The sequence below is a fragment of the Megalops cyprinoides genome, chromosome 3 (genome assembly GCF_013368585.1).
Source record: "Megalops cyprinoides isolate fMegCyp1 chromosome 3, fMegCyp1.pri, whole genome shotgun sequence".
Taxonomy (NCBI): domain Eukaryota; kingdom Metazoa; phylum Chordata; class Actinopteri; order Elopiformes; family Megalopidae; genus Megalops; species Megalops cyprinoides.
The window spans coordinates 41,857,886-41,879,326 of NC_050585.1; the positions used below are offsets into that span (position 1 = coordinate 41,857,886).

Below are 21,441 nucleotides of genomic sequence, written 5' to 3' on the forward strand. Positions count from 1 at the left end.
TTGGTCCTACGTCTGTCTGTCTGGAGCCCCCCCCCACCATACAGAGGGAGGTCCAGAGTTAAATGGGGTACACAAAGAGTACCCCCAGAGTATGAATGGTGTATCTACACACCTACACACAGGCTCTACAGGGCAAAATCGTACATGCGCTGGGCTTCTGATCTGCGATCTGAGGCTCTCAGTCTAGGACTAAAACCCAGTGCCAGTGTAAAGAGAGCCAAGAGTGTGTTAAAACTGTGAACGTGCGCCATCAGCTACACGTCTCTGATCCTGGGAGCCCGCAGGCCGAAGCGGGAGAGGGGTGTGCTGACCTCAGTGTCAGAGAGACGGGACCTATCAGGGAACAGAGCTTCTGTATAGTCAGAAAATGCCTGGAGGAGCTACTAAAGTCTAGCTGTTTGATAGAGAAATAAAAACCTTGTCTCTGGACACGTGGCATGCACCTGATGGCTGAGAGACGCCATTACATCAGCAGGCGGCACACACAGAGGATTTTAAAGGAGGGTGTCTTGTGGGGATCAGTGTGGAAAAAACATCCAAACTCTTATACTAGAATCTGGAAGTTTTCCACCCTTTCATCGCTGATCGTAGATGTAAATAATCTCCTCTGCTCTCCTGTGAGGGACCATCGGCTGTACGAGTGATTTTTAACCCTTGGAAAGAAACTGGGGGGATGTATGCATCGCTTTTGTAAACGTGCAGTGAAGCCTGCCTTTCCTACTACCCCATCCCCCTCCCCCATCCCCCTTCCCCGCCCCCTCCACTCCATCCATCTGCCCTGGGGGGGTATCTCGTTCTGCGCACACAACTTGCCATCCGATTGGTCCAGTGATTACACCAATCATGTTACAAACCCGCGGCCTGCCTTCCACAGAGTGACAGATGTAGGGCAAGGATCACCTAGTCAAATGCGTGTTGCCATTTTCGTTTCCACTTCGCATGAAAGAGGCAGAGGCGACTCCCCCCCACCCCCCCACGATAGGTACATCAGGGGTGCAGTGTGCACAGGGACAGAACGAACACCTTGTCCAGATGGCCTCTGACCTTAATACCGGAAGCTCTCCAGCCACAGGCACAGTGATGGTGTGGATATAGTAGGGGGATCCATGATTTTAACCCGAAAACGGAAATAAAGGTTCAGAAAACAAGTGTTACGAAAAGGACAGCTGCACATGGCTTGGGTTAAAAGCAGCCGGATGAAGGCAGAGCTCTTGGCCGGCTTTCTTCACTGTGCTCAGACACCATTTAAAATCTGTGTTCAACCCCACTCAATGGCAAAAAAAAAAATCTATGAAAAATTACAAAAACTGTAATGTAAAAACTGTAGCTAATTCTGAGCAACGGATCTCATCTGTTAAAACATCCTGTTGAAGGCTTTTTATACATCAGATTTTGAGCAATAAAAAAAAGACAATTCTTCTGCCACAACCTTACAGATGCTGTCCAAACCTTTCATCGCTGTCAACTGCACTGTTAGAGAATTAAAACCAGCATAGAGAGAGACAAGTCTATTTTCAGATACACAACAACAAAATACCTTGAACCAGCAGAGCTTCAGACACAAAAGTTAAAAAAAAAAAAAAAAAAAAAGAACGGAAAGATAATGTCTGAATCCTTGAGAAGACAGTTATTGCTTACAACATGGTGAGAGGAGGACAGAGAGAGAGAGAGAGAGAGAGAGAGAGAGAGAGAGAGAGGAGAGAGGAGGGAGAGACTGCAGACTGGTCCCTCCTGGGGGTGTTCTGTTCAGTTCTATGGGACCGGACCAGAGCTGGGAGATCTGGGGCAACGTTCCCGTGTGAAGGTGGAGGGTGTCTCCGTGGGTGCCGGAATGTGGCGGTGATTTTGGGAATGGGGGGCTATTGGTCAGCTGGGATGTCTCGGTCTGTCTCCGCTTTTGAGGGCTGGCCCGGCGAAGGGGTGTGAGGGGGGCGGGACACCGGTGCAATGCCGTGAGCCATGGGCAGGGTCCCCGAAACAATGCCTTCCACAGCCGCCCCAGCCCCGGACAGGCCGCCTGCTGTCACCCCAACCAGACCCGTGGGGAACCTGGAGAGAGGGGAGCAGCCGCGTCATCCCACCAATCTACTGTGCACATGTGTACACACATACACACACACACAAACACACATACAAATGCTTACAAGCTCACACACACGAATAGTGGCAAACACACACAAACACTAACCTGCACTCAAAACACACATGCGCGCACACACACACACACGGACACAGACACACTGAATGTAACCATGAGAGCTTGGGTCTCCCCCCCAGCCCCACCTGTAGGCAGCAGCTCCATTCAGCTCTGAGTGCACAGAGGAGGCGTCCATGCCAGTCCACTGAGGCGTGGCCATCAGGTACTCCTTGTTGACGCAGTTCTTCAGGCTGTCTGGTATGCGACCTGGAAAGAGGGACCATTAATATCCTGCTACACCACAACCTGCTCTACTATGCCCCCCCCCCCCCCCCCAGTACCTGTAATGGCTCTATACCCCTCTGCCCTCAGTACCTGTAATGGCTCTATGCCCCTCCCCCCTCAGTACCTGTAATGGCTCTATGCTCCTCCACCCTCAGTACCTGTAATGGCTCTATGCTCCTCCGCCCTCAGTACCTGTAATGGTTATACGACCCTCCCCCCTCAGTACCTGTAATGGCTCTATTCCCCCCCCCCCCAGTACCTGTAATGGCTCTATGCTCCTCCGCCCTCAGTACCTGTAATGGCTCTATTCCCCCCCCCCAGTACCTGTAATGGCTCTATGCTCCTCCGCCCTCAGTACCTGTCATGGTTATATGCCCTCCCCCCTCAGTACCTGTAATGGCTCTATGCCCCTCCCCCCTCAGTACCTGTAATGGCTCTATGCCCCTCCCCCCTCAGTACCTGTAATGGCTCTATGCTCCTCCACCCTCAGTACCTGTAATGGCTCTATGCTCCTCCGCCCTCAGTACCTGTAATGGTTATACGACCCTCCCCCCTCAGTACCTGTAATGGCTCTATTCCCCCCCCCCAGTACCTGTAATGGCTCTATGCTCCTCCGCCCTCAGTACCTGTAATGGCTCTATTCCCCCCCCCCAGTACCTGTAATGGCTCTATGCTCCTCCCCCCTCAGTACCTGTCATGGTTATATGCCCCTCCCCCCTCAGTACCTGTAATGGCTCTATGCCCCTCCCCCCTCAGTACCTGTAATGGCTCTATGCTCCTCCGCCCTCAGTACCTGTCATGGTTATATGCCCCTCCCCCCTCAGTACCTGTAATGGCTCTATGCTCCTCCCCCCTCAGTACCTGTAATGGCTCTATGCCCCTCCCCCCTCAGTACCTGTAATAGCTCGCCGCACCTCCCCCCTCAGTACCTGTAATAGCTCGCCGCACCTCCCTCGCAGCCTCCTCTCTGGCCTCGATAGACGCCTGCTCGCTGTACCAGGCAGAGTGAGGGGTGCAGATCAGATTCGGGGCGTCCTTTAATGGGCCCTGAGAGAAGCTGGGGAGGGGGGAACAGAAACGGATACGACGTGAGACACGTGGCTGTGTGTGTGTGTGTGTGTGTGTGTGTGTGTGTGTGTGTGTGTGTGTGCGTGTGTGTGTGTGTGTGTGTGTGTGTGTGTGTGCGTGTGTGTACGTGTGTGTGTGTGCGTGTGCGCGTGTGTGCGTGTGCGCGCGCATACAAGCACAAATGCTTGTGTGTGTACTTGGCATGTGATGGTGTACTCAGCTCACACTGTGACACATTTCATGGAGTACAGATGCAATATGATACAAAAAGGGCAATACCACTTTGTGACCAGAGAAATAATGTTAGGTAACAGTATGCTGTTAGTAAGAAGCACTTCAAATAAGTACAAAAGCACAAACATTATTCAAGAGGAGTAATGGACAAAAAAGAAAGTGAAAAATTCCACTGACATGACTTTGACAAAATAAAATGTATATTACTCTCAAGCCAGTTCTAACAGAAATCTAATTTGAATTTGCATTGAATTCAAGGGCAATGAAACATTTTGCTATTTCCTATTTTTTGCTATTTTGCCTTACGCCTAGTGCATAAACAAAGTGCATGCGAGTGTGTTTGTGTGCGAACACTTGTGTACACTGATCTTACACATAATAAGCAACAACTAAGGGCTTATCTGAACTGCTTCAGTTAGCCTAAAGGAAGAGCAAGCGAGGCAACTTGCTCCGTTCTAGCCTTTGTTCTAATCGTTAGAAGCTCTAACTCTGTGCCTGGTTGGTGCGTGTTCACTTCCTGCCTGCAATTCGATACAAGCACTTTAATGTGCATGAGACGGTTAATTATGCATGAGGATCCAAACACGATTCTCTGCTTGATGATATTCTTGTTTTTTGCACAGACCTCAGCCAGCTCATTCCCAATGCACACGCACTTCTATGCACACCATCTCTGCCAGCGATCCTATGAGATGAGCAACGTTCCCTGTTTTATTCATGCTAAATGGGGGCCTGGGCGTGTAAGCCCCCCCCCCCCCCCCCCAAACGCTTGGCATTAAATATTCACACGGCCACGTTATCATGGGCACAAACTCTGAAAAGCCTTTCTGAGCTTAAAAAAAAAGATATCTGCAAAACATTTCTGGGAAACGGCAAAAGTGGAGAAAACAACAGACCTTGTGATCAGCTTTAGAAACGATAGGAAACGCGCTGATAAAACTGGCTACTGCCAGCCATCGAGGTCAGAAGTGTAAATAAATATAAAGGAAGCGCAATGAACTGTGACCTCCAGTCCACTGGGGGGAGACAGAGAAGGCCTTCGGAAGGTGAGAGGCAGGGTGGCTGACCTGAAGGGCTCCGTCTCGTGGACGTCCAGAGCGGCGCCTCGTATCCGGCCTTCCTTAAGCGCCTGCGCGAGGGCCTTCTCATCCACCAGCCCGCCCCGCGCCGTGTTCACCAGGAACGCCCCCTGCCGCATCTACACACAGCAAAGAGAGGGTTACAGAGACTGATACATCTGTACAGAACAGAGAGTGGGTTATAGAGATCCAAATCTCACTGATACAGTTGCACAGAGCAGAGAGTGGGTTACGGAGATCCACATCTCACTGATACAGTTGCACAGAGCAGAGAGTGGGTTACGGAGATCCACATCTCACTGATACAGTTGCACACAGCAGAGAGTGAGTTACAGAGATCCAAATCTCAAGGAATATATCTACTGACATTTGATAAGACAAATCCATCAAGATTGGTACAAAAGTTTGGTAATACAGATTCATGTTACACAAAGCAGAAAGCATGTTAGAGAGATATGAATGTCAGGGGATAAATCTACACAAAGAGACACGTCTGTGGGACTCTGACACACGAGCACACAGATTCATTAGAGAAATCTCCATCACAGAGAAACATGGAGAGAGCTGGATTTGGGAGATCTGCTTTTCCAGTTTAGCTGTGGCTTGAATCCCAGACACGCATACAAGGATTCCACAGATAATCATGCTCACAGACAGAACATGATTATCTGTGGACAGAGCTGGCCTGCCGGAGTGATGGGTCGCCTTATTAGCATCCTGCTAGAGGATTATTAGCGTTGTTAGCGTCAGACCTGCTTGATGACTGTTAGCGTTGTTAGTGTCAGACCTGCTTGATGGTGAAGTCGTTGATGAGGTGGTGGTTGTGCTCGTTCAGGCTGCAGTGCAGGGACACGCAGTCCGAGTGGATGAGCAGGTCCTGCAAGGTGGGCATCCGCTGGAGGCCCAGGGAACGCTCCACGCCGTCCGGCAGGTAGGGGTCATAGAAGATCACGCCGAATCCAAAGGCCTTGGCACGCAGCGCCACCGCCTGGCCAACGCGCCCTGGAGGAGGGAGGGAGGAGAGAGAAAGAGAGAAAGAGAGGAAAGACAGAGAAAGAAAGATGAGGGTGAGAGTGGGGAGAAAGAGAGAGTTGGAGGGACAGAGAGAGAGAGACAGCGAAGGAGAAAAGGTGCAAGAAAGAGAGAGCAAAAAGAGAGAGAGGGAGAGAGAAAGAAGAGAAGGAAAGGGGAGAGAGAGCAAGAACAGGAGATACAGGCAAACAGGGAATGACATTGGGCAGAAGAACGAATGTAAGAGGAAAGAAAGAAGAGAAAGGGAGATGGGGAGAAAAGCAGAGAGAGGAGGGAGAAAAATTGAGAAAGAAGGCAGGAGGGAGATTGACACAGAGGGAGAGAGAGGGGGCGAGAGCAGTCAGAGTAATCAGATATGGTGGCACACCTGTCCCCTTCATCCTTCTCAGTATCCATCCCACTCCTTTCAGATCCGTGCCCCCCCTTGCCCCACTCACCCAGGCCGATGATGCCCAGTGTCTCGCCCCGGATTCGGGCGGCCCCACTGGCCACCTCCCGGATCTGCTCCACGCTGGAGGCACGCGTGCCCTCCCGCAGGGCCTGGTGCATCCAGGTGACCCGCCGGTACAGGTTCAGAATCAGGCAGAGCGCAGTGTCGGCCGTCTCCTCCACCGACGAGGACGGCACGTTACACACAGCGATGCCTGCAGGGGGAGACAGAGACACTGTTACACACTACAGCATTTTATATTGTGTGTGACTGCTCTGGTAGTACTATTTCAGGTTGTCTTGTCAACTCAACAAATAAGAAATAAGTGAGAGGAGGGAAGAGAGAGAGAGAGAGAGAGAGGAGGGAAAAGAGAGAGAGAGAATGAGCAAGCGAGAAAGAGAGAGAGAGAAATGAGCAAGTGTGAGAGAGAGAGGGAGGGGGGATGAGCAAGCAAGAGTGAGAGACAGAGAGAGTGAGACAGTGCTGAAAAAAAGAATGAGAGGGAAAGGGGAGAGAAATGCCCACAAGCAGAGCGTAGAGAAGACAAAAATGGGGAGGAGGAGGAGAGGAGAGGCGGCTCGCTCACCCAGCTCGGCCGCGGCCTTGATGTCCACGTTGTCGAACCCGCTGCCGATCCTGACGATGATGCGCAGACCCTTGAACTTGTCCAAGTCGTCCCGCGAGAGCGTGATGGTGTGGTACATGAGCGCGCCCACCGCCTCGTTCAGCACCTGCCGGGGGGAGAGGGCGTGACCCACTGCTGCTACACAATCAAAACTCGCTTAGACAGAGCACACACACTGCAAGCGGGATAATGCAGGCCACACAGAGATCTGCTGCAAACATACAGCAGACAGAAAGGGACATAGATGGAGAAACAGCCATCCAGAATGAAGGACAGGCAGACAGACAGACAGGGAACAGAAACACAGACAGAAAAGAGACAGACAGGGACATAAAGACAGGGAGACAGATGTAGAAACAGAGAGAAAGGGACACAGACAGACAGACAAATGGAAAGACAGGGCCTCAGACACATAGGGAAACAAGGACACAGACACACAAACAGGGAGACAGACAGAAACAAGTAATGGGACAGGGAAACGGGGCGGCCAGACAGACAGACAAGAGACAGACAGACGGACACAGACAGACAGACAGACAGATAGGGAGGGACTGAAAGAGGAAAAAAGGTGGGGAGGAACAGCCATGACTGCCAGCAGAAGGACAGATGGACAGGCTGAGAGAGGCACACGCAGTACCTTCTCGTGGATCTCCTGGGTGGATTGGGCATCGCAAAACGCCACGGTGGCCACGTCCTTGAGGACGGGCATCTCCACTGTGCAGTCGCGCCCATCGAGCAGAGCCACTAGGGGGCGCGGGTGCATCGGCCCGTTCAGAATTGGAGGGCGAATGCCTGGGGGGGAGTCAGCCCAAAAAGCACTGTGAGGCAGTGTTCAAGGATATTTTCCATTTAACTGCAGTAATCCTAAATGCCCATTGTTGACCTTAGTTAGAAAATGTGTGGCTAGGATAGGTGTTAACATAAGATTGTCATTTGTGTTCATTCCTGACCCTACACTGCATGGGATACCACTCACACGCACACACACTCATGCGGCCTGCAGCACCTCCGTTGACCCATCTCACCTGTAGGTCAGCGGTACCTGAGGTGACCAGGGACCATGTCAGAAAGGCCCAAGCATGACGGCAGTTTTGCCCATAGTCCAGATGACTCAGGAGGTAGAGTCAGCATGTTTCTCTTGTGTACAGTACCAGAGGAGGAGACATTTAGAAAGGCATTAGATAACTGCGTATGTAAGTAACTAAGTAACACGATATCGCTCGCTGATTTTTTCCGCAACATAAATATTTACCTGTCTATGATGAAATCCCATAATCAGTACTTTTTGTAGTGACCTTCCCCCATCTCCTCACAGGCTAACTAGCAAACTCGCAAATTTGCCCAGCGGCCTGGCTCACTTATTTACAAATGTGATAAGATCAGCTGTGGGCGGTACCAAAAAAGAAAACCCGCTACTCTGCAGCTCCCAAGGGATTTTATTTGCACATACAAATAACACGGACAGAGATCCCAACGGACAGATATGCTGTGCATGTTTGTTTGTGCAAATAACGCCATCAGAGCAGAATTTCTTCTTTTTGGTTCATGTTTCACTCCTGTAGTCATAGCTTTAAGGATGTGCATATGTCTAAGCTACAGTGTTTGGTTGCTTTTTTTCTGGAAATTGCTCAGTGGTGTGGAAGGCCTGGGAGGCGGCTTCCATCTCAGGGAGTCACGGAACACACCCAGGGCGGAGATGACATCACAATGGGTTGGAACTGGTTATGTAAATAACATCAGAGAAGCTCCACCACCCACACCAAGGGTGTAGGCCTTAGCAAAGCGCTTTCACACCCTCCGCAAGAGTGCCGCTACAAAGGTGTCGCCACATTACACACACGCTTAGAACACATTCTGCACTGATCAGGCTACCTGTATCACACAGATGTGTCCATTCCACACCATGCTCTGACTGAATAATCTGATTTTTTTATTAAAAATACTTTATGGCATGCTTAAGCAGAGGTGTTGTAACGTTCTATATAAAACCACTCTTATGCAGCAATACAGGGTCCTCCACATTGTTTACGGATTTGGTAAAACTTGGCCTACAAGGCAAGCACACATTCATTCACCCAATTTTAAAAAGGACAAATGGACTTTCATACAGAGCATGGCAAAAGGTTTAAAAACAAGAAACAAAATGTGACATTAAGGAGGTCAGGATATTCCATGAGATGTTAAGTGGGTTCATCTTCCCAATAGGGACAAATAGAGCAGTACTAAACAGTTGAGTTCTTAACACAAATCCTTTCACCCCCCCCCCCCCCCCGCAATAATCATTACCCCTCATCAGAGGTCCCAGGCGGCCGAGGTGTCTGATTGTGCGTGTGTGTGTGTGTGTGTGTATATGTGTATGTGGGTGGGTGGGGGGGGGGGGGATTGAGGGGGGGAGGGTTGTTTTGTGTCCTCATGACCTAAATTCCCCTCCGTCTGGAAGCAAAGACCCCTGCCCTTTGGCAACAATACACAGTCTGCCGCCTTAAACAAAGACGCGTCAGCGTTTGACACAAACCCATGTGCAGGCGCCAACAGACACATTTCCGCAAGCATGAAAAATCTTAGGCGTTCATACTTGCCTACACATGGTGTTCTAAACCACTGGATGTGTAAACATGTGCTAACACCATGTTAGCATTTAGGCAAAATATAACTATGGTACAGAACATGCAGAATCACCGCCTGTGCTGTGCATGAACACACCAATATGGGCAAAGACAAAGGACTGAAGCAATGACTTAAGCAGGGTCAAAGGTTGTCCAATAAGAAAGCAGGCAAATATTACCACCTCATTAACAGGGTTTCCAAAGCACCAGCTACACCCCAATTCATGCTAATGTTCTTACTAAGCAGGCGGATTTAGTTACCAGCATCAAGCCAAAACCCCGCTTGCGTGGTCTAGAACTGACTTGCAGTTTTTCCATTTCAACAGGAACAGCTCATTTCTGGAGTGTCCACTTTTCTGCTACTCAGGAAACGCACAGCGCTCATAAAACACTTCAGAACACCACTGCATGCACTACAAACAAGACCCAGTTTGCAGCTGTGTGTGTGTGTGTGTGTGTATGCCGCTCCACACACTGTTCCAGCACAGTTTGCATCACACACACAAAACACAATAACGTACTGTGTATAGGGCTACTGTGACATGTTGTGCATGTTTGTTTGTACTGTAACTTCTCCAAGCTCTGTACTTCCCGCATTACTATACGCTATCATATATTTCATGCCTCCTGATCACCGCAAATGGGAACTGGTTCTCGAATGTCCTTCCTGGTCAAAGGACGGTTAAATCAGTAAAATGGAGTGAAATAAAAGGTCGACTGTAAAAACATGAGCTCCGCCCACGGCCTGAACACAGCCCTTCGCTTCATGCATCCCCCTCTGTAATCTTATCCACGCTAACAAATTCTGAGCAGTGCGAATTCACAGAACTCTGCATGCAAAGGGCACTGCAACTGCGAAGCACCTCCACCAGCCAGAGCCCTTTCGCACACCCATATCCAGATTCAGAGGCATTGCTGGGGTGTGAAGTGTGCAAAATATGTTTCACATTGATTAATCAAAGCTGGTTTCATATTGGATACGTGCTCTCTGTACATATGGTGTAGCTCTTTTTAACTACATTTCCCAGCATGCAAGTATGTGTCACTGTAATGCCGAGCGCTAAGCTGACAGAGAGCAGATGGATTGTTTTTCTGAAAAACAGGACCGCCAAAAAACCCTCCCAAAAAAAGGGAACGGCAGCCAAAAGCCTGATTTGTGCCTGCTCTGCCCTGCATGTCTGGGCCGTCGCAATACTTTTAGGTCATATTACACAACCGCAAAGCAGAGGCTGAAGATCGGGAATCGTGTGCAATGACAAATGTCAGTCTGTGAATAGTGTGAAAAATGAACCGCTTCTAGCGAAAATTCAAGCAATTATCCATTCTTCTTCCTAATTAGAAACTTCATACATCAACAGAAACTTGTGTATGACGACAGTAGGACATGGAATTATGTGTGTTCCCCTTACGCATCTCATTTAATGTTTTTATTGCATGATCACATACGTAACTTGCTGACTCGCATGGGAAGCGTGGACCATAGTAATTCCTACCCAGAAAGTGGTTATTACTGACTCTATTTGAAAATCTACTCCTTCAGGAAAGGGCTAGCAAACAGATGTCTCACATGCACTCAAACTTCAAAGCAATGCCATTACCAGCATTTATGCGGGTACGCTACTTTGGTAGTCTACACATCATCATAAAAACTAGTAACTACACACTGTCTCTTCCCCCAGGGCCCTGTACACACCATCTCTCACTATTGTCAACTGCCTGGAATTTTGTTTGGCATAAATGTTAACGCTAGAAAAAGAACTTAGAGGCTCACACCCTAGATTACTTCCTGAAAGTACAACAGAGTTCATTCATTCACTCATTTGTCTCTACACTGATGGCACAACATAACACACCATCCCCCCTGCACAGAGACAGCGCAAAACTACATGCCATCTCCATCCATAAGACACTAAAGCTACACTCATACACATCATGCAAGCACATACATCATCTGCATACAGAAACCAAAAAAAAAAACTGCATACCATCTACAGACTCAGAGCTCAACATACATACAAATGACACACTGACTCCACGAAGGACATACAACTACACACTATCTCACATAAAGGTCACAAACCTACACAGCATCTCCACAGAGGGCATAAAACTACACACCATCTCCACACAAAGAACATTACACTACACACCTCCACTAAGGGTATAAAACTATAAAAGGGTATAAAACCCTAACCAAAACTACACACTATCTCTGCAGAGGGCATAAACCCACACCTCTTCAGGTGTTTGGGGTGAGATCGCACTAAGAAAAGAGCAGCGGCTCCTGTTCCCACGTGTTGGGTTTTTTTTTTTTTTGTTGGGGGGGGGGGGGGGGGGGGGGTGTTACGAAGGGGCAAAACAGAAGAGCTATGAGTAGGACATTTTCTCCCCTCCTCACAACCAAAACAGCAGAAACTCACTAACAGAGAGGGAGAGAGAGAGAGAGAGAGAGATACACACGTCAGAACATTCATTCAGGACCCTCTTACGCAAATGCACCTCCTCCATTCCATACATCTCTAGGGTCAGTCACTATGGAATGCCACTCAGCATCCCGCCTCTACTGCCCTCTGGACTCGAGTGTCCCGCGCCAAAAAGCCGCTAACTCCAGGCAGAAAATCACGCAGCCGAGCGCGGTTCCCGCCAACGCGGCCCGCGCACACACAGAGCGAAAGGCCATTCACAGACGCGTCGGTTCCATTAAGGCAACGGGAACAATGTGAGGGGAGCAGGAAGGAAGCCGTATCTAAAAACACTGCAGCACAAAAGGAGCGCAGGCAAGCGCAGCGGACCTTCCCTCTGACACCGCGGGGAGAGCTAACGCGCAAACAACCACAGCAAAAAAATAACCACGGGGTGGGGGGGGGGGGAGGAAGGCAGAGATAACGCACACATACCGCATGCGCTTGGAGACGTTTGCCTCATAGCCTGTGTACACGAGCGTGTGTGTGTGTGTGTGTGAGTGCGCGCAAGGCCTGCTGAATCCAAGAGCATGCACACAATACCATTCATTCAACGCTCATTCATTCTCCTTTGCCTGTCACACCAAGGCTGGGGGGGTGGGGGGTGGGGGGGGGGGTGGTTGCTGATAATGCGGCAATACCCCTCCTTCTCCCCTGTCACACACACAGAAATGCTCTGGCACAAACACACACACACACACACACACACACACACACACACAATACCTACAGCAGCTTCAAGGACAAATGCGTAGATAAAAATTAAAAAAAAAATGGAGCAGCGAAATCTCCCCACAGATGCTCTGTACCACGCTAACCCCACTCTCCCTCCCCTCCATCTCAACCCTCACCTCCTCAAAAACAAAAGGAAAAGCCATTCAGTGTCCTAACCTTGCATGCTGCCTTCTGCCAGCCCGTCTTCCTCTCACTCTCTCTCCCCCCTCCTCTGCACTTCAGTTACTGTTAGCCTGCTTCAGACTGTCATAATCTCAGTCACCTCCCCCTCCCCCCTCGCCCAATCAGAGACCACCTCCATTCAGCATCAGCCAACCAACACTAACCTCATTAGCATAAAGAGGTGGGACTGGGTTTAGAGGTCTGGGGGCGGTACCCCTGTTGTTTTTTTTAAAGGCCCATTGAAGGGTAATGCCTCAACGAGGGGTCACTGTCAGCCAAGCTTCTGCCGGCTCCCATGTCGGATTTGAAAAGAAAATCTGAAGAAGACAGAGCAAGACTACAGGCCACACATTAAATTCACAGCTGTGCTGCCCAGACCGGCTGCATCCACGTTAAAAACTATCACCGGTTACAGCGACTGCAACAAGAGACGCATATGAATCAACACATTTAATACAATTTGTCTTGCCTTATTCATCACAGTGGAATTTATGAGCGCAAACGCTACATCTGTTATCTGTGCAAGCCACAACAGAAGATTGTATCGGCAAAAGACAGCCTGCAAACTACGCATTGACCCATGCTTCGACAGAGCAGAAAATGCTTCGCAACTCTGAGGATGAGCTGGCTTCTTTCTTGTATTTCACACAAGACATAACTGGAGGCTCATTGGCTACTGGTCTGACGTAGGGACGACCGGGAGTAAACAGACTAAACACAAAATCCACACTCCCTTCAACCAATTAATCTCAGGTCCTCTGCCAATTTCTTAAATTTTGCACCACAGTTACGTGGTTGAGTGAAGCCCCTCGCAAAGTTTCACCAACTGAGCTTGCATCTAACCACTGTGCCAGCTTTCCTTCCTCTCTGCCATCTCCGAGACCCCCCCCCCCCCCCCCCCCGTCCCCCTCCTTTTTGACACCCAAAACGTCACCCTGCCCCTGTCCTCTCAGGCAACCCCACCACACCCCATCTACCAGTGAAGAGGAAGGAAGCGAGATAACGGACTGAACCCTCCCATGAAGCCCAGGCACCACCAGGGGTCACAGCCCTCCTCTCATTCATCATCTCCCATCCCCTCCTCTCGCTCCTGCTAATGGGGAAGAACCCACTCCTGACCGAGAATAAAAGGCTCTCACAATACAGCCCATAAAAACAATCCCTCAACCACCTCATAAACTGTCCCACGCAGATAAATTCAGACCGGCCTGGGCACATGGCATACAATAGCTACGATAAATTACAGTGTTCCAAAACAAAGTCATCGATCTAACAGACGTGGTGAAACAAGCATACACAACAGGAAGGAGAAGAAGCTAATATGACAAAACTGGAATCTTTCTGCTCAAGCAAATGCATTTCGTGACCTATTGGATCAGTTACAAAGAGAGGAATGTTAGTGCAGAAACAGACACTTTTGCAAGCAAGCTATGTCTACACAAAGCTATCCCTGCTGTGAAGTAGGTTTGCCCCAACTCCAGTGCAAAGACCTTGTGTTGGAAGCCAAATGGTCCCAAATTTACACCTCCCATGGTGCCACAGACTTACCACTTTCCTGTCAAACCCCATTTCAACTTCCCTGAAGTGTGCATGACTTCACACTCAATAAAATGAGCCATTTCACCCATACTCCATATAATTTCAAATTTCCTGTGAAGTGACTTGTGTTACTTCCCATTTAGTTACACAGCAGACTGAGACATCAAGAGAACATGTTTCTAACTGCAGTCCTGCCAATGCAAAATGTAAAATGTAAAATTAGAATTTGACTTCACTCCCTGAAGAAAAAAAAAGACAGGAGAAGTAAGTCCATGCGCCTATGCAAATGCACTTGAGTTTCAACTGCACCTGCTTCAGGCCTGATACTGCTGAACACATTAAAAATCTGCTAGGTTCATACAGAGCAGGACAGGCTCAGCAAAACCTCCTTCCTATATGAACAAGCAAAACCAGAGGTAGTAGCAAGATGCAAAAGACAGCTGGCAGTCTGTATATCTATGCGCTGCAATGGCTAACTTTAGCTAACAGTTTCGCCACTCCGGGCAGCTACATCAATGAGATTTTAATGGGATTTTGTCTTTTCTGGACTTTCTACCATTTTGGTGGGGAAAGGTCCATATCTCACTCTCTCCAGACTGGCTGTCAGATCAGAGTAATAGATGATTACTTTTGTGCTGAAGCTGTTGAAACACGCTGTCCACCATCACATATCGGATAAGTAAACAGGACCTCCCACTAGAGCATATTTTACCCACACTGGACATACATCATTACAGAAGTGGTTCACTAGCTCACTGCTCTTACCCTTAGAAACCAACATGGCTTACAATTTTTGTTATTCAGGTATAAAGCTGTAAATTTACTAAGGCAATTTGGGTTAGGTAGTTTGACCAAGGGTACAACAGCAGCTGCCTAATTGGGAATCTAACGAGCAACTTTTGGATAACAATTTATATTTCAATGTTGTTGTTGTTGTTAATAATATTAACTGAATATAAATAGCACAGAGCAGAGGATTCACACGCTGTCTTTTAATCAAATCAAGGAATACACCAGGAATGGGGCATCACACGCTCATTCAGAGAAACTGACAAGAGTACAATTTTTACATGCTATCCATTAACAGAATATAGCATAAAGCTTACCAGTGGAGCACTAACCAATTAAGGCAATTCAAACCAACCTGACACCACCTTTTAAATATTTTCAAGTGCAAGAAAGGACGTAACAGCCTCAACTTACACCTCACTGCATACCTAATGCGCAAGCAGTGGTGAGCACATCACCGATCAACACCACAGAAATGTTCATGGACAGCAGAAGTTTGAGTGTTCCTCTCACCCATCAGGTCTAGTGCTGCTTCAAAACAATAGCCACACACCCACAAGATACTCCTCCACCCAGTTCAGCACTCCTCGCTAAACATTCACAACCGATGTTGTTGTAGATGGAGTCCTCAAAAGCAGTAGCCTTGCGGTTTGGACCATTTTTCAAAGGTAATACTCTGCAATATTAGTCTGCCAGTGCTATACCAATATAAACTGTAACAGAGGCGACAATATATTCGCTATAATGAGAGGGATGGGTAAATAAATCAAAATTCGGTATATCGCGATCCAAAAATATTACGATCCATTTTGTAAGTCAGAAAATGATATCGCGATACTTGCTACTTTGTATTGTAGCCTAGCCTTGCCCAATGATGTGCTAGTAACTAGTTAGTGCAAGTAGAGTTTTTCCTGCATGTCAAGTTCACTTGTCTCTCGTTGCCCATTCACAACCAAGAAATATCTTTTCATTATTGCTTTTGGTCCAAGCTAACTTTAGCCAAAGATAGTCTTAGTGTTACCTATCATACTGGACCCTATCTCCACCACGTCCTTGGCAACGTATTTACGAGTAGCTAATGAAGTTGTGTAGAAGACACTCATTGTACATGTCCCTACAACGCCTCGACTGGTAGGCCTAGGTAGCTAATGTTTATTTCTGTCGCTGGTTTGCAGATTGCAAAGATACTGTATGATGTACTTTTAGCCATAAACGAACTTTAGGTTGACGCGTGACTGAGAAAACTAATTTATTCTCGTTAATGCAAAAACAAATAGGGTACACAGGAGAAACAGACATAATAAATTTATACTGTTTTACGTATTCCTCCCTTAAACTTGTAATTCGACAGGGTAAGAAAACCGTGCCACTCCACCGTAAACAAACAGAAAATAACGGCAAATTTGCTACACTGCATTACGTCAACCAACATCCGCGTCTTTCTCTTAAAGTGACATGCGCCAATCATGTTAACAATCGAATTATAAGGGTACTGCAATAAGCACTGTTACTTAGGAACACTATATTCAAATTACATGCAAGTACTTATTTTAATAAATGTGTATATTCTGAAATATGTTCTATCTGCCCAGTGCCGGCCAGAAGTAGACGGGCTCCCCCTCTGAGCTGGGTTCTGCTCCAGGTTTCTTCCTGTTAATTGGGGAGTTTTTCCTTGCCACCGTTGCCTTAGGCTTGCTCTCAGGGGGTCTCAGGCCTGGGATCAATGTAAAGCTGCTTTGTGACAACTTGTGTTGGAAAAAGCGCTATACAAATACAATTGAATTGAATTGAATTGAATATCAAACAACATGAATTTGGCGCTTACAGAGACTGATCGCAAGGGTGAGAGTGGATCAATATTTAATTTCGCACTAAATAATTTTTAATCGCAAACGCGAGCAAAACTGTCGCACTGTACAGCCCTGATATGCATGCACATACAGTGTGCGAGTGTGAGCTTCCAATTTAACATACAAAATTCAGGCTCTGTGGGACTGCTGGACCCCTAGTATGAATTCTAACCTTAGGTTTCTTCTGCTCTTGCATCTTTCTCGTTTTCTGTATTTTGTCACGTTTCCATATTGTTTACACATTATGTAACAACCAAAGCTGCCAAGTGTGTTATTTTTTAGGACAATTTTCATCTTTGTGGATGGTTGAGAGATACCGGTTTCCACTGGATCAGCCTAAATGTAGACAACTATTATTGAATGTTTATTTTACTTGTAATTTTTGATGTATTTACTCATTTATTTCTTGTATTTATGACACTTGTATTTCTGATCTTTATGAGAATTTCTGTTGTTACTTTGATCTCTTCATGTGTTGTCTAGTAGAGAACATTATTCAAATGAGAATTTAATTTGTATTTTGCATGGCTAAAAATTAAATATCAATTCTGAATATTCATACTTTGTCACTGAACTGTTATTAGGCTCTATCGAATTGTGGTGATATCGAATCGCGAACCTCATATCTTATATTGAACCGAATCATGAGATAACTATATTGTCCCATCCCTAATAATGAGCTATAATGGCATCACATGCACAACTTACTGAGTGTTATTTGAGTTCAGGTTCCTTTGCCATACAGATAGAATGTGTTACTACACACAGCCCATACACTCCTAGTTTTCTGAATCTTGGGCAAGACCAGCAGCACAGCACAGTGTGATAGACAGAAATGACAGTGGATGAAAGTCACACTCTTCTTGTGTTAGTCTGCCGTGAAAAAAACATGTCTCTCTAACAACACCTTAAAACACAATGTACGCACTGAGGTGAACATTGCAATAAATTTTAAGAGCATTCTTGGTCTCAAATTATAATCTACATTTACATTTATTAGATGCTTTTATTCACTTGTATGCATATATTATGTGAGGATAAATTATCTGTAATTACAACACAGGAAAGTAATCCGTGAACCACAGGGACGCACTCCTTATGTGTATAAGCAGGCTACAGAATTCTAGGGTAACGGTGTGTGACCATTTCAGCTGCACATGCTGAGTGAATGAAAGTGTGAACACACCCAGATGAAATGAACAATACTGGTCTGGGTTAGTACTTTGTATTTGAGTGAAAGAGCACCTACACACATATTTACATAGACAAACTGTGAATTTAAGGAACTCCTAAAGAGGTGGCCCGGTCTGTGTGCAGGGGTTGAAGAAGACATGATTAAGTGATTCCATGGCTGTTACTGACCTTCACAGATGCGGTCCAACCTCTGCCGTTTGACTTTGTGTTTATCCATCAGAGCCATTGACTGGCAACCCTCACTCAAGCCAGCGCACGACGACCTAAACTAGACAATCCACAACTCAAAAACCTCACGCTGTCCAGCAGGAAGAAGGAAAACAAAAAAAAGGCACAACACCTGCCAGGAGAGAGAAGACACAGAAGTCAAAATGAGGTCAGGAAATGCTGTGAGCATGTGAGCAACTAAGATCACCTTACACCAAGTAACACTGTCCGCAAGACTCACCTGGAGATCGCCTCTCTGTTCGTCTCTGTGTCTCACTGTCTGTTCTTTTGATTTAGTCCCTTAACATACCGTCCACTGTCACGAACTCCCTGTTGAGCCAAAAAGTAATGCAAGGACTTAAAAACAAACATCAGTACAAAGATTTTCACACTGAAACAATTGATGGAAAAGGGGAAAACAAGTTATGCTATTCTATTCTGGGGGGACAAAAAAAACTGCATCTCAAAATAAATGCCGGGGAAACGTTTAGCTGACGCACACGGCACACTTGCAGACGAAGGAACGTTCAGCTCTTAGCAGCTGACCCTGGATCGGGATTAAAAAAAATTACACTACCATGTTACAATTAGGTAGCTAGTTACCTACCGGAGTTACACCAAATTCCAGAGCTACCAAGAAAAACGCTCTGACTGCACACTATTGAGGATGCAAGTAGGTTCAACATCAACACCACCACTGTAACACAAGTATCAAATAAGGTGCCTAGCTATTACAAATGAAATTTTACGACCTACCCAACTGTAGACACAAAATAACATTGAACTAAATATTACATATTAAGAGTGGTACGACAAGAACCATGAGTTAGTGAAAATTAGTTAGCCTAGGTAACGTTAGCTAAACACCTACTTAATCATGCCGAAACATGCCCTGAGCTGAGCGCGTTAAGGTACTGTAGCAAGCTAGCTATCTCTCTTTGGGCTTTTTTAATTAATTAGTTGATTTAGTTATAAATTATTAATAATTAGTTAATGACCCAAGTAGTTAACATCAGCTAGCCATCCATATATTAATTCGGGTGCCTTGCTAGCTGTCTCTTAGTCAATTGTACAAGCACTCTACATATTAGATGGCTAACGCTAACTAGCTGGAAACACCCCTGTTAAATTAACGCAACACATGACTTACTAAAGTACCAAAGCAGTACCTAGAAGTAGCTAACTGGTTAGTTATCCAGCGTGTTGTAAAGTTAGCCGGCTCAGTAATTGGTTATCTGACTAGCTGACTATCTGACTACTGGTTAGCTAGCCAGTTCATACTATTTCATTATTTTAGCTAGCTAGCTAGCCATATACCCAGCGCCTCGTTTAGGTTCCGTATTTTCTGTCCAGTTAGCCAGCTGGCTAACTTCTTCGCTAACTTTTGAAGGGTTCGCTCGCTATACAGTTAAACCAATGGCGTTTAGCTAACGTTAGCCAACAACTACTGAAGAACAAATGCTATTAAAACGCTGCAGCTTGGTAGTTAGCCATCTTGCAACCAAACAGTAACTAGCTAAATTTAATTGCCTGCTAACTGATCATGCACCGAGGGGAAACCCTTTTCGCTCTCATTGTAGCCACAGCTAGCTAGTAGCTAAGTACCAGTAGCGCAAAAGAAAAGTAGCTGGAAATCACTTTTTCCCCAAACTAATTCACAAGAAAAGTTGGGTCGATTCCCGCATTTCCTCTGTCACGCACAGGAATCGAACTAACACGGTAAAGTGGCGATGCGTCGTTTTCTTAATTACCCCATCAAATCTCTCTGGATTTTTTTTTTTTGCAGGATCAGTGCGAGTTAGGTTCACGGCTTTCCCTCTCTTCTGATCGCCATGAAAACTGCAAAAAAGAGGAGGTAACCCGTCCGTTTGACGGAGGTCAGGTCGCTGCAGACGACTCGGTAACAGGTCACAAAAAGAGAGGAGCTGCAATAAAAACCGACCGAGCTGCAGATGGAGCGGCGCCTTCACGTCAGACAAGGGAGTACTGCATCCAGCGCCAGGTTTCTCTCATCAAAACGGAATGGAGATATTTCAACGCTTATGTAATACATTATTTGCAGATTTAAGATTTCGATCGACAGGTTTGCTCCGAGCTGACTGGATGAGAAGTCACGATGAAATGAAAACGTGTCTGACGTTATACAACCAAACGCATTTAATTTAGTGTTCGATTACCTGTGAGATCAATATAATCTACTGCTTGCCTCGTCGCTCTGACTTTTACAAAATTTTCGTAAATTAAGATTAGGTTAATTTTTTTTAATTTGTTTTGTTTTGTTTTAAGGACCACCATGAAATCCAGCAAGCGAGATCAACTGGGGGTTTTCGGAGTAATTCTGAACTCGGCCTGTAGTTGATCAACAAGTTCACTAGGGGTCATACTAACCACCCCAGCGGCCTCGCTTGCTTGCTTTTCATTCAAACATCTGTCAGCCAATGTCTAGGAGATGCTCACAATACAGGAGCAGATTAGAGGGAAATATATATATATATATATATATATATATATATATATATATATATATATATATATATATATATATAATGCTCCGTAGCTTTTTTTGTCCATTGTGGAGTAATTCGTGGCTGAATGTATATACTATGGCTCAGCATGAATCCAGGACCAGCATTAAAAGAAAAGAGGCACCAGTTTGTAATAGGTTGTTTACCCTCTCCACCCTGTCAGCCCCCACCCCTCGCTCTGCAGGTTTTTTTTTTTTAATCTCCAACCCCTCCCTGTGTGTAAATGCTGCAGACTGTATGCTTAAGGCTATAAAACTGCCAGAAACAACACAACAAATGAGCCTCCAGTGCTACCTTAGCTGCTCTTTGCTAGGTACAAACCAGCAAATCAGAACACCGCATTCTCTCACACAAACAAGGAGAAAGAGGCTCAAACATGTCCTCATAGACCACTGACCACAGGACATCCTTCCTTGTAAAATAATCTCCAATAAACTTTATTTGTACACAAACTGCATTAGATGAAATTCTCATCTTGTAAC

At 46.5% G+C, this 21,441-nt stretch overlaps 1 protein-coding gene across 2 annotated transcripts; it reads right to left on the reverse strand.

Annotated features, from left to right (window-relative positions):
• Positions 1-1,657: 1,657 nt before the first annotated feature.
• Positions 1,658-20,266, reverse strand: LOC118775084 (C-terminal-binding protein 1-like). Of its 2 annotated transcripts, XM_036524797.1 has the most exons (11): positions 20,186-20,266; positions 18,676-18,764; positions 18,396-18,567; positions 7,528-7,682; positions 6,852-6,996; positions 6,273-6,479; positions 5,591-5,805; positions 4,792-4,922; positions 3,352-3,479; positions 2,284-2,404; positions 1,658-2,049 (listed from the first exon to the last, which is right to left on the reverse strand). In XM_036524797.1, exons 3-11 carry the CDS (start codon positions 18,451-18,453, stop codon positions 1,860-1,862), a joined length of 1,350 nt encoding a protein of 449 aa, XP_036380690.1. In that variant the 5' UTR covers positions 18,454-18,567; positions 18,676-18,764; positions 20,186-20,266; the 3' UTR covers positions 1,658-1,859. The 2 variants fall into 2 exon arrangements, with proteins under 2 accessions (XP_036380690.1, XP_036380691.1); XM_036524798.1 differs by lacking the exons at positions 18,396-18,567; positions 18,676-18,764; positions 20,186-20,266 and adding an exon at positions 12,850-12,899.
• Positions 20,267-21,441: the final 1,175 nt, after the last annotated feature.